The sequence below is a fragment of the Phlebotomus papatasi genome, chromosome 2 (genome assembly GCF_024763615.1).
Source record: "Phlebotomus papatasi isolate M1 chromosome 2, Ppap_2.1, whole genome shotgun sequence".
Classification (NCBI taxonomy): domain Eukaryota; kingdom Metazoa; phylum Arthropoda; class Insecta; order Diptera; family Psychodidae; genus Phlebotomus; species Phlebotomus papatasi.
The window spans coordinates 60,363,221-60,375,507 of record NC_077223.1 but is presented as its reverse complement, the minus strand read 5'-3'; the positions used below and the strand labels follow the sequence as shown (position 1 = coordinate 60,375,507).

The following is a 12,287-nucleotide window of genomic DNA, read 5'->3' as shown; positions in this document are numbered from 1 at the left end:
TATTTGTGACATATCCGGTGTTGTATGAAGTTTTATGAACGACCAAAGAAGTTTAATAACCTAAAATCAATTAATAAAACTGTAATTTTTAATATATAGGGGAAACTGGGGCACCACTAAACACGGGGTAGCACCAAACACTGTAATTTTTTAATTAGATATTCGAATTCAGAGAACAAGGCTTATAGAAATTTTAAGGCATTATAGGGATGCTTGTCCACTAAAGAAATGGTCGAGATAGTCCAAGTAGTTTAGAAATAAAAATTAGTGTTTGGTGCTACCCTGTGTTTGGTGGTGGCCCAGTTTCCCCTATGTACTAAATATAATAAAAAAAATATTATTGTAATAATATCCTCCCAACTGCATACAGCCAACAAAAAATATTTAAAAAAAAAAAAATTTAAGAGGTGGTGGGGCAGCATCCCCCGTTTTCCGGAATGCTTAATCTTTCAAAATAGTGCTCTTTGTCAATTATTTTTTGCGTTTTTTGGGTGTGTTATTGATTGTCTTATCGATTTAAAATAGATCATATTACATTTTTAGAAAACCATTCCAGAAAAGTAAAATTGGTATCAAAGGTCGCAAGTGTGAATCCTCTGATCTTTTATCAAAAATCATGTAACCACATTGGCAATTTAGAGGTCTTTTAGATACATCCAAATTTGACTAAATCGATTGAAGGATTAGCCTTCCAGAATATTTAACCTTAACCTCGAAAAATCTTAAATTTCTAGTTACGGGTACCAGGGTAGAATAAACTAATTCAGAACCTGATTTAAATGGGAATGTTTTAAAACTGAAACTTACGCCTCCGGAACACATTTTAGCTTAGTAAAATTTCATGAAATCAAAATTCGTGTCCTTTTCTTTCGAACACAGAATTGGATTGAACTAAATTTAATTTAGTTTAGTGTCAAAAAAAAGAAGACCCCAAAAGAGTAGGATAAACAGACATATGCACAACATTTGTGAAAGAGAGGCATGAGAATATTACCTTTTTGAAATTTTCCAAATCTAAAAGGTGTGCCGTGCCGGAGCTATTATGAACATGAACGGAATTTCAATTTATCCGGAGCATAAAGAATCAGGAAATAAGATTATGATTATGTGTTCTAAAAAATTCGTATTTGAATTATGTTTTGAATTAAGTTATTCTACCCGATCTATGGACGAGATGTTTAACTGGGCCACGATGAAAACGATCAAAACATATTCGAAAATAAAATAATGGTCGGAGCCGTTATCGAAATAAAGCAAAAAGCGTATGACCGTAGAGGGAAACAAGGGAATTGTAAGGAAAAATATAAAATAAGTAAATTTTTGCCAAGAAGGGTATCCAATACATAACCAAGATTTTAAAGAGATTTTGAACCTTATGCTCTTGACAGACTTACGGTTTAAGCCGAGAGAAACTTAGTGGGAAACTGATGGGAAAGTTGTCTAATCATTATTTTGATTATAATTATGTTAAGTCGCCTCTCGATCTCGGCTTAAGTCGTAAGTGTTTCGAGCACACAAGCACTTGCAACACTGAGCGAGCGTTCTATCTAGCGCACCCGGTAAAATAAATATGCTAAAACTATAGGGGAGACCGAGGTAGAATTAGCCACGTATAGTATTAAATAGTGGTAGGGGGAAGTGTGGCACCTTTGAAAGTGGGGCACCTTTGAAATTGGAATTTTTCACATGTTTTTAAATAAAATTTAGCCTAATCGGGATATATTTTAGATTCTCAATATGTTTGTGCAGCTAAATTATATCACGATAAGACTTAAATTTTATTTAAAAATAGGTGAAAATCCCAATTTCAAAGGTTCCCCACTTTCAAAGCTACCCCACTTCCCCCCTATCTTATAGTCTACCTTCGAAAGAATATTGAGGAAACCGCTCTTTATTCTAAATATATACTTCCCTTACTATTCATTGAAATATTTATCAGCCTCATACAAACATTTTTTGCACAAATTATACGCAATGGGAAATTTCATTTGGTGGCGAATACTACCCTGGTCTCTCCGAATATGAAATACCATCCACTCATAAGCAATTCGTGCTGGTTTAGTACTATTTGACTAAAATATTTCTTCTAACACATGCTATTGTAGAGCGTATGGCCTATTCGACAGTTGTTAACCCAGTCGACGGCCAAACCCCCCAATCCTAATCCTCCATTCCTATGACACACCCAACACACCATCCCTAGGCGGGTGCTGAAGGTTGCTATATGGTGGTCTTGTTACTTGTGGCAATTAACATCAGTACTTCGGTGAGTGAGCATCAGTCGTCGTGGATAGTTCACTCCGAGGAAGTTGAAAAATGGATGGCACCTTCAGTTCCCCATTTTCCCTCTAAGATTGTAATGTTATTTAAGTGAGCCCCCATTAAGGCTTATGCCCTAGACACACTTACGACTTAAGCCGAGAGACGACTTAGTGGAAAATGACGGAAATGTAGTTAGACCATTATTTCGAATATAATTACGCTAAGCCGTCTCTCGGCTAATCCTCAGGTCTGTCAAGGCCTTTACACTAGTATCTTTTTTCTTTGAATCGCTTCGACAAATAAAACATTTATACTAAATCAGTCATCTGAAGTTTCCTGGACAATCAAGTGAGCTCAATTTAAAAGAATGTGTGTGAAAAGTGGAAAATTTATGCGATTGTTTTTTTCCCGAGAAAAAAAAACAGCAAAACGAGCAAAACCATATTGGAATGAATAGAACGAATTATTAAAATATTCCGACAAGCAAATATTTGCGGAGGATTTTGTTTGTAAATTGACGATGATTTATTCCAACAACAGATGACAATTTTCATGCAAAAAAAAAAGAAAGATAGAAAATAAAATCCTCCCAATAATCTGCAATTAAATTTGTGGAAAGAAATATTTATTTTTTCAATAAATTTTTAATTGATTTTTATTTTTCTCTTACAGTATTTCCTAATGTACCGTCTGCTCCAGGAATGTCCTGCGTCGGCGAAGATCGTGAGTATAAAAAAAATATTGTTCTTTTATTTATTATGGGCATGAGAGAAAGTTAGGTAAATAGAAAGATGGGCGGAAGAAATATTGCTCCATTTTGGTGATTCGGAGGGAAAAACTCATGAAAGCACGAGGGAAAATCCAACGCGACAGGAATAACTTTATACTCCTATTTCCCTTCTCAGTTCGGTGCTTTTTGTTTCTCAAGCAGCAGCTTAAGATCTTCTTAATAGGATTCCCGTCTACCAATTGAGAAAATTCTCTCCTTTTTCCAACACCAACAACAACTTTTGGGGTTCTCTCCACTGGTGTATATCTATGATGACGTGGATGGAATTAAAGTTTTCCTCCAACCTCCCTCTCTCTCTCTACTATATAGCATCACAGGGAAGAATCCTGAGATCGAGGCTCTTTGTCATCATTTTGCATGTGAATTTGATAAATTGAGCCTCTGGTCGACGCACAAATCACAAGAAACTCCCCAGAGTGACTTGCTTTTCTTCCGCTGGATGAGTTTTCCCTATTCCACCTTAAAAGTTATACTATACTCATCGATTTCCATAGAATTACCGTGGGAAAATCTGCTTGAAGACATCACGAGAAGATACATATTATTGTATGACATTTTGAAAATTTTGACTATACTGAGAGAAATCCGAAAAAGTTAAATTAATATTCCGGAAATGTTTATTTTACCCTGCAGTGTTGATCCGAAATCGGTGTAAATATTAGGCTTTTTTGGTGCATTAGGGGTTAAAATTACCCTTTTTCATGTTAATTTTACCCTTAAAAAGGTGTAAAATTAACATTAAAAAATTTTGATATATTTTTGCACCTAAAAAGTGTTAAAATTATTAGGAAAAAAAGTTAATTGTATCCCCATTTTTTTCTCAGTGTACGTACATCACACTATTTTTACAGCTCAAACGCTATCGAAAGTGCAGTACTGGAAAACGCTCTACCTTTGGACGACTCAAGCTTCGGATAACTCAACTTTTTTTTAATGCATCTAATAGATTTGATCCATGGCTCTTTTCAGGAGATATCAAGCATGGAACTATCTATTAAAATATGTTATTATAACAGGTCAAATCAATCAAGTTGTTGGAATCTTGAGTCGTCCGAAGGTTATGTTTCCCCCACATAATAATCCGTTGATTTTTTTTCACTCCGCAATATTTCCATTTTACCACTTCCCCCGCGCCCTCAGGATAAGGATATTGCCCAAAGATATTGGGGGAGCTGGAGCTACTTTGAGCTGTGGGGCTACATTGTTATACGATTTTTTGCATATTTCTAAAGGAAACTGGGTTTTAACATGATGTAATTTGGATAGACAAAATAATTGTGGATCTAAATAAAATAATTGTAAGGACCAGCTTCATTTAGAAATAGGCGAAAATGTTGGATAACAATCTAATCCCAAAGCTCAAAGTAGCCCCACCTTCCCCTATAGCGATTTGAGATCTTCGGTGCCCCGCTCCGGAATTCATCTCACAAACCATCTCCTTTATTTTTTCTCATCCTTCTGTTTCACCATGTCTTTTTGGGATTGTTCGAAATTTTGTGTCGTACGATTTTTTTCGTTTTTGGATGTGTTTTAGAAGGTGATCTTGAATAGGTAAATCAATTGCTGATTGCAAAAAAAAACTTTGCGAATTGTTGGAACTCCTGAACATTATAGGGGAGAAACTGGTATAGTAGTAAATGTGGAATAGTTGTGAACACTGATTTTTATGTCCACACTACTTGGACCTACGTCGGTTGATCATGTTATCAGTGGACAAAGATCCCTACAGTGTCTAAGTGGTGACAGCCAAGATCCCGGAAGCCAAGCCAAATCCCGAGAGCCAAAATCGTAAATGGGTAAAAAATCCGAATAGCCAAAATCTCGAGTAGGCCAAAACCTCGAAAGCCAAAATCGCAAATGTGCCAAAATCATGAAGAGACATAATCCCGAACGGGTCGAAATCCCGAAATCCAAAATCCCGAATGGGTCAAAAACCTAGAAAGTCAAAATCCTGATGGGCCAAAATCCCGAAAGGTCAAAATTCCGAAAAACAAAAAATCCTTAAGGGTCACAATTTCGAGTTGAGTGATTTTTTATCGTAAACAAACCGATTTTACATAAAATTCAAAATTCATAACAAACGGAAGATAAACTTATACGATGTTTCATATGGGGTAATGACCGAAAGGGTAAGATCGCGAGTACAAGCTGCCGAGATGAGGTACCTTCGGGCGGTTAAGGGAATCACTCGTCGAGATCGAGTGAGGAATGTAGCCGTTCGTGAGGAACTAAGAGTCGAGGAGCTGCTTCTTCGGGTCGAGAGATCACAACTTCGATGGTATGGACATGTTCAACGCATGAATGAAGAAAGATTCCCCAGAAAAGCTATGCAAGCCATTGTGAGGGGACCTCGACCTCGAGGCAGGCCTAGGACAAGGTGGCTGAATCAAATTCAGGATCTTGCATGGGAGCGCCTTGGGATCGAACTCGAACATCTTCCTGAAGTGGCGGAGGACCGACAGGCGTGGGCTGTTAACCTTGGTGTCATGGGCCCGCGACCCCAATAGGGATAAGCGGTTGAAAATGAATGAATGAATGAATGATGTTTCATATGGTTATCCGTAACCCTTATTGTTAGGCAACCCTAGAAAAAGTTGTTGTTAACTCGAAAAATATTAAATTTATTTTGTCGTTTTTCTAGCATTGTAGTTGTGAAGTCAAAGTTGAATTGCTCTTTTTGCCATTTTCCTCTTTTAGGTCTCCGTTGAATATGCTTTCATATTTCTTATCGTCCGTCCTCGCATCGTTAATCCAAAAGAAAAAAAAAACACGGTATTTTGTCTGCGATAATTTATCAAATTTTTTTTTTAATGGATTTTTCATCCCCTCAGTTGTCATTTAAATCCCTAAAATGCGTGTCGCGAGGGCAAGTAGAATAATCTTCTTTACAGATTTTTGTCACAAATTTACACGAATTTTGCATTATACCTATACAAATTATTTCAGTTCTTATGGTAAGATAACACGAAATATGTTTTTAAAACAAATTGTAAGATTTAAAGCATTAGAGGTGAAAGGAAAGATAATTGAGTACAGAAATATTATGAAAAACAACAAGAAAAATATAGAATATTATATTGATATATCAATTTTAAAGTTTTGTTAGATTAAATTTGTAAGCTTATTCTAATAAAAAAAAGTTCACAGGAAATTCATTTATACACTCATTTTTTTAAATGCGCAAATTAGTCCTCTTCGGAAAAAAACATGAAACAAATACTGCAAATGACTTTATTTTTTATGTTAACAATTTAGTTTCTTTTATTTTTGTTTGCAAAGTTTGGCTTGTATTCACACATATTATATTGTTAAAAAAAGCTCTCCACTTGGTGCAATTGTTCCTATTCGGATGCCAACGAAAGAGCACAAAAACACAATAACTTCTCAATTTGGAAGAAACTTTATGCTTGAAAATAGTAAGAAAGAGATTTTTTTTTAAATGATACAATACAAAGTTTTGTCTCATTTTTCCTTAGTTTACAATTTATGGTATTGTACACCATTAAGTATATTTTTTTACCTTTCTTTAAAGCAACACATGTTTTGTTTGTAAATTTACTGTTTTCATATGTAGTCTAATTGCAAGCATATTTGTGTCAAATCATGCAATTTTAACTTGCATTATTGATGCAGTATTGATTAGTCCTCAAGTTTTGACCTAAAATTAGGCCATATCCAAATCATTATGAAGTTAGTTCTTTATAGAACTTTACATAATTCGGATTTTTCTTTTTATTTTATAAAATTTGCAATATTATCCTGTGACTACATTGTTCTAAAACAAATGGAGTGGCAAAGCGTCCGAGACTTTGCGAGCTGCTCGAACTCCCGAGAAGGAGCTCTGCCTTATATTCATTTTCGCAAATTTTTCTGGTGCATATAAAACTATTGTCGATTTAAATTTGTCTATAAATCACCTCAAAACCAGCTTGAAGTTGAAAATTGTTCAAGAAGAGGGTTTCAAAAAGTCATTAACCTCTTAATTAATTAATTGACCAAATCGGGTGAAAATTAGGCATTTGACTTTAAATAATTCAAGATGGCGATTTTTCCGGTGATAAGTGTCTAAGGACGAAATGTTCAGCTGGACTACCTCCAAAACATTTCCAAAAATGAACAAAATCGCCAGGGCCAATTTTTGCAAAGTTCGAAAAACCTCATTTTTGGCCTTGTTTTTGGGGGACAGGGAACACATGAAAGGGGAGGTGGGGGGAATAAAGAGGTTGGGTTCGAGATAACGTCATTTGAGGAAGGGTCATCGAAGACCGGAAGTTGATATCTCTTACCGTTTAAATTTTATATGGGTCAAAAGACTGAAAAAGTGTGAAAAATAGTATTTTCAGAATAAATCTATTACCGTTACTTTCCCGATCTATCACCGATTATGACCGATGCAGTCGGGTTCAGAATTAAAAGATCTTTCAAAAAAGTCCAAATTTAACCAAATCCGTTGAAAATTAGGCCCTCCAGGGTGGTTGACCTTTGACCTTGAATAATTCAAAATGGCGATTTTTCCGGTGATAGGTGTACAAGGATAAAATGTTCGGTTAGACTACCTCCAAAATATATCCAAAAATGGAAGAACTTACCAAAACCAATTTTTTGCAAAGTCAAAAAACATGTTTTTGGAGGGGATAGAAGGGGTGGAGGGTAATTTGGATAAGTTAGTTAGATAGAGAATGTGGACTTGTGGGAGGTCACCGAAGATCGGAAATCAATATCTCTTACCGTTTGGCAGCCAGGATGAAGAGAATTTGAAAAAAAAACACAATTGTTAAAACTGCTCTGTCTTGGAGTTCGAGCAGTTGAAAAAAACACGATTGTTGAAACTGCTGTCTCTTGTAGTTCGAGCAGTTAAAAAAGAATAATCAAAATAGTTTAATTCGAAAATTCTTCTCATTCTCTGATGCTATTCTCTCATGTGGAAATATTTATGCTGGAAACCTGTGCATTTTCCTCGATTAAACCGTCCAATTAGAGATTATTTTTTCCTGGTGGAATTTTTTTTATTATTAAATGAAAATAAAAACAATGTTACCTTCCGTATTGCACGGTACTCTGTGCATGCGTATATTATTTTATAGTTTTTTCAAAACATGAACTACATTTTCCACTCTGAGTTTATTTCATCTCGGAAAATAATATGAAAGTCAGTGGTTGAATGTGTTTTCAACTCATCCAACTCAATTAGAGGTAAAAAGTTTTTAGAAGAGTTTATGAAAATTTTCCTCACCTCCTCTATAAATTGTTTTTGCATTTTATTAAATGCTTTTTTCTCTGTGTTTAAAGATAAAATTAAATTGAAATAAAATAATTGTTGACGATTGGACTATATTCCGTTATTCTGGAGAGAGAGAACGGAAAGAGATAACTAGAAAAGGCTTTCGGCAAATGTTAATATTGGGCTAGACAATATCAGATGGTGATTGACGATATCCCAACCTTCTGCCTGTATAACTCCAAATTTTGTTTGATATTGGAGGTCGAAACCTATGCCAGTTTTGTAAAATGCTCGAATTCGTGATTTGAGGCATTAGGGTAATTGTGCCAAATTTCGCCATAGTTGCATATAAGCACCGAAGTCTTAAGTTTAAATGCAATATTTTTAATTCATATTTATATTTTTTGTTACTTCCTTTTCGGGAAGGTTGTGTGGAACCTTGAAAACTAGTTTATCATCTTTGTTTTCTTTAAATCACTTCCTAAAATATTGAAAAAATAATAAAAATATGGGCATTGCTTTGGGTAGTATTCCGGCCACTTTGAGTGAAATTCCGGCCACCTTTCTTGTGGCGACTTTTGTAACGCAACGGATAGAAAATTTCAAAACGTCAAACGGAACGAGTTTAATATTTAGTTTAATACGTTTATATGGCACACAAGCCCTGAGATCTTCCGTGTAATTTGTCCTGAAGACCTGAAGTAGCATCTCAAATTTACGCGTCCAGATTCCCGTAGCAATTTGCTCTTCCTGAATCCTTCCAAGGCCTTTTCCACAGCATCATTTTCATAGAAGCGATGGTTTTTTTCTCTGGACATTGTAGAACTCAGAAATTGAAAAAAAAAAAAACATAAAATTAATAAGAAATTTAGGAAAGCAAAAGATGTTGCCGGAATAGGCAACACTAGCTCACCGGAGAGACGCTCACAAAGTATACACTTTTTTACGCGAAATACAGGATCCAGCTGGGATATTTTACCTGAAATTTAAAGATTGATTCATTATTAACATAAACAGAAACAATCTTTAACGAAAACTAATCAATTTTCAGTGGAAATTTTCGGAGGGAAGCTCCGTCCGGACTCGGCAACACAATCTGTGGAGTCTTCAACCCTAAGATCAAAAAACTCACTCTTCTACCAGAGCTTTCGACACGCTCCGTGTCTTCCTCAGTGGTCGAGTGATGTCAAAGATCACTGGGTTTCGTTATTTGGGGGATTGTGTAACCTTGGCGGGAGGGTTCCAGCGTGTGTCTCCGAGGTCTTTGTGTGAGCACCCTGGAACCCTCCCGCCAAGGTTACACAATCCCCCAAATAACGAAACCCAGTGATCTTTGACATCACTCGACCACTGAGGAAGACACGGAGCGTGTCGAAAGCTCTGGTAGAAAAGTGAGTTTTTTGGATCTTAGGGTTGAAGACTCCACAGATTGTGTTGCCGCGTCCGGACGGAGCTTCCCTCCGAAAATTTCCACTGAGGCTGAACGGCAAATTTCCCCCACGATAATCAATTTTCATGAAAAACACCAAAGGAAAACCTTTTGCACTTCACCACAAATCGTAAGACTGCTAGAAACACAATCGATCTGTCACATTTTTTGTAATACTTAAGACTTTTCACACAACGCAATTTAAATTCAAATTATACCTAAAATTTAACGGTCTTTGTGTTAATACATCCTAAAATGAATAAATATTTAAAATCAAAATGAATTCATTGACTATTCGAAGATTACACACATAATTTTAATTAATTTATTTGTATGGCCTGAATTACACTCAAAGTGGCCGAAATTAGACGCTGGCCGAAATTTGGCACACTTCCCCTATATTAAGAAAATTATTTAGTTTAAAAATTCAACTCTTGGGGAAAAACACAGTCTTCACGAGTTTTAGAACTTTACAAAGTATTTTCCATTGCAAAATTTGTTAGATTTGAACCAATTTGTAAATATCTCAAAAGATTATCCAAAAAATTTGGAATAATACAACTGACTTTTGAATGAGATACTGCAGCTGGTAAAAGTAGACGGATTTTCCAGTCTCTCATCTGGAGAGGGCTCATTTCCATTCCGCTTTAGGATGAGATTACTATATGCATAAATAGCGTAAGCAGTCCTTCGGTCTCGCATAGCTGGCCGGCAGTCCATTATTGAAATAGAGTAAATGATCTGTCAGGTGCCAAGTCCTCGGTTAGGGAGAGATAAAGGCTATTCAGAGCTGTGGGGTACATTGTTATACGATTTTTTTTTTTGCATATTTCTAAAAGAAACTGTGTTTTATCATGATGTGATTTGGATAGAAAAAACATTTGTAGGTCTAAATAAAATAATTTTCAGGACCAGTTTCATTTATAAATAGGCGAAAAATCATATATCAATGTAGTTCCAGAGCTGAATGTAGCCTCACTGCTCCCTATCAGGTCCGAGTTATCTATTTATAATACTTTATTGGAACCTATTTAGACTAGTCAGGGATTTTTAAGATCTTTACAAATAACCAAAAAAAATGCACTTATTCTGTTGAAAAATACTCTTTCTAGAGCATTAGCATCTGAGATCACTTTCTAGAGTTCTAAAGACGAAATGTCCGCCTAGGTAACTTCTAAAACATATCCAAAAACGGAAAACGGAAAAAAAATCAAATCACACATTTTCGAGCTAAACCAAGAAACATGATTTTGAAGGGGTGGGAGAAAATGAGGATTATGTTAATGAAGGGCTATGTATCGACTTATAGGGGAGGTCCCAAATCGCTATCTTTAACCGCTTGCTCTCTAATGTTGGCAACGTCTGGACGCACATAATTTATTTTAAGAGAGATCCTTATTTAAACATAAGTATGTTAATAAAACTCAAGTACTTTTATTGAAATAGAAACTCTTCAACCGCATTGATGTTAAATTAGTATGTGTTATCAGAAACGTTGTCATTCTATCCTATAGAGCATTCTCCATGTTGGATTCCCTTGTTTTGAACAGCATTTTCCTATACCACCAAGAAAATTGAGATGAACATGATGTTCAATTTGTAAAAGGGGCGGAGAATGGAGTGAAGAGGAAGTAATTGGATATTTGTGCAATTGTGTTTTGGGTATATGCTCGAAAAAAAATGTATTAGGTTTTTTTTTACGTCAATGAATACATTCAACAATAAAAGTTGGACTGTCGGATGGTTTGTGTAAATGAGAAAAATGTTTCACAATATTGAAAATTGTTCCCATGCGGAAGGAAAATGCTTCCGTTCTCAATTTCTAACTCTTTCCTTTTTTATTTTATTTTTTATGTTGCTACATTCCAATTGAAAAATTTTTAGAGAATCTTTTTTTGGGAAGGAAAACAACGTCTTTTCGTGGGAATGAGATTAATTTTATTAGAAGAATATCTTTATTTTTCGCAGGAAGCATCTATCGACGAGGTGCTCGACGATGGCGCAAATTGTACAGGATCAATGGTCACATATTTCAAGCGAAACGCTTTAACAGAGTAAGTCCACTTGAGGTCATATTCTCTTGAGGTTTTATCTGTGATTTTGGTGGTTTTGTCACTTGCAGAGAGCCTTCTGTGCTTACTGTCACGATAGGATTTGGGGTTTGGGACGCCAGGGATTTAAGTGCATTCAGTGTAAGCTGCTCGTCCACAAAAAGTGTCACAAGATGGTCCAGAAGCCATGCACCAATGAGCATCAGAAACCCATTATGAAGGAGAGAGATGTAAGTTTCTTCCTTTTTTTTCACTTGAATGCCTTTAGAGAAAAATCCCTTTACAAAATTACTGCAATAGACAATAAGTTGGATGCATGTTCTTTCTGGAAATCTTATAATTTGATTTGAAATGCTTTGTGGATTTATAGAGTCTATAGGGGAGATTGGGGCAAAAAGTCACAAAACGTATATTTTTTTTTTTACAAGCTACCCAAGAGTCCCAGAAATTTCTATTTAGCACAGTTTTATAGCCAAATTACCGCTCTACAACATTGTAAAAGTCATTTTCCTCTATTTCTATTTTCTCTATTTT

The 12,287-nt window shown here is 35.6% G+C and overlaps 1 protein-coding gene across 6 annotated transcripts in view; it reads left to right on the top strand.

Moving 5' to 3' along the window:
* Positions 1-12,287, top strand: part of LOC129801945 (atypical protein kinase C) — a 154,142-nt gene that overhangs the window by 110,371 nt on the left and 31,484 nt on the right. For all 6 annotated transcript variants that reach the window (XM_055847443.1, XM_055847442.1, XM_055847439.1 and 3 more), the window contains 3 exons: positions 2,935-2,985; positions 11,671-11,756; positions 11,825-11,983. In XM_055847443.1, coding sequence (XP_055703418.1) covers positions 2,935-2,985; positions 11,671-11,756; positions 11,825-11,983 — 296 coding nt within the window. The remainder of the gene's footprint in view (positions 1-2,934; positions 2,986-11,670; positions 11,757-11,824; positions 11,984-12,287) is intronic.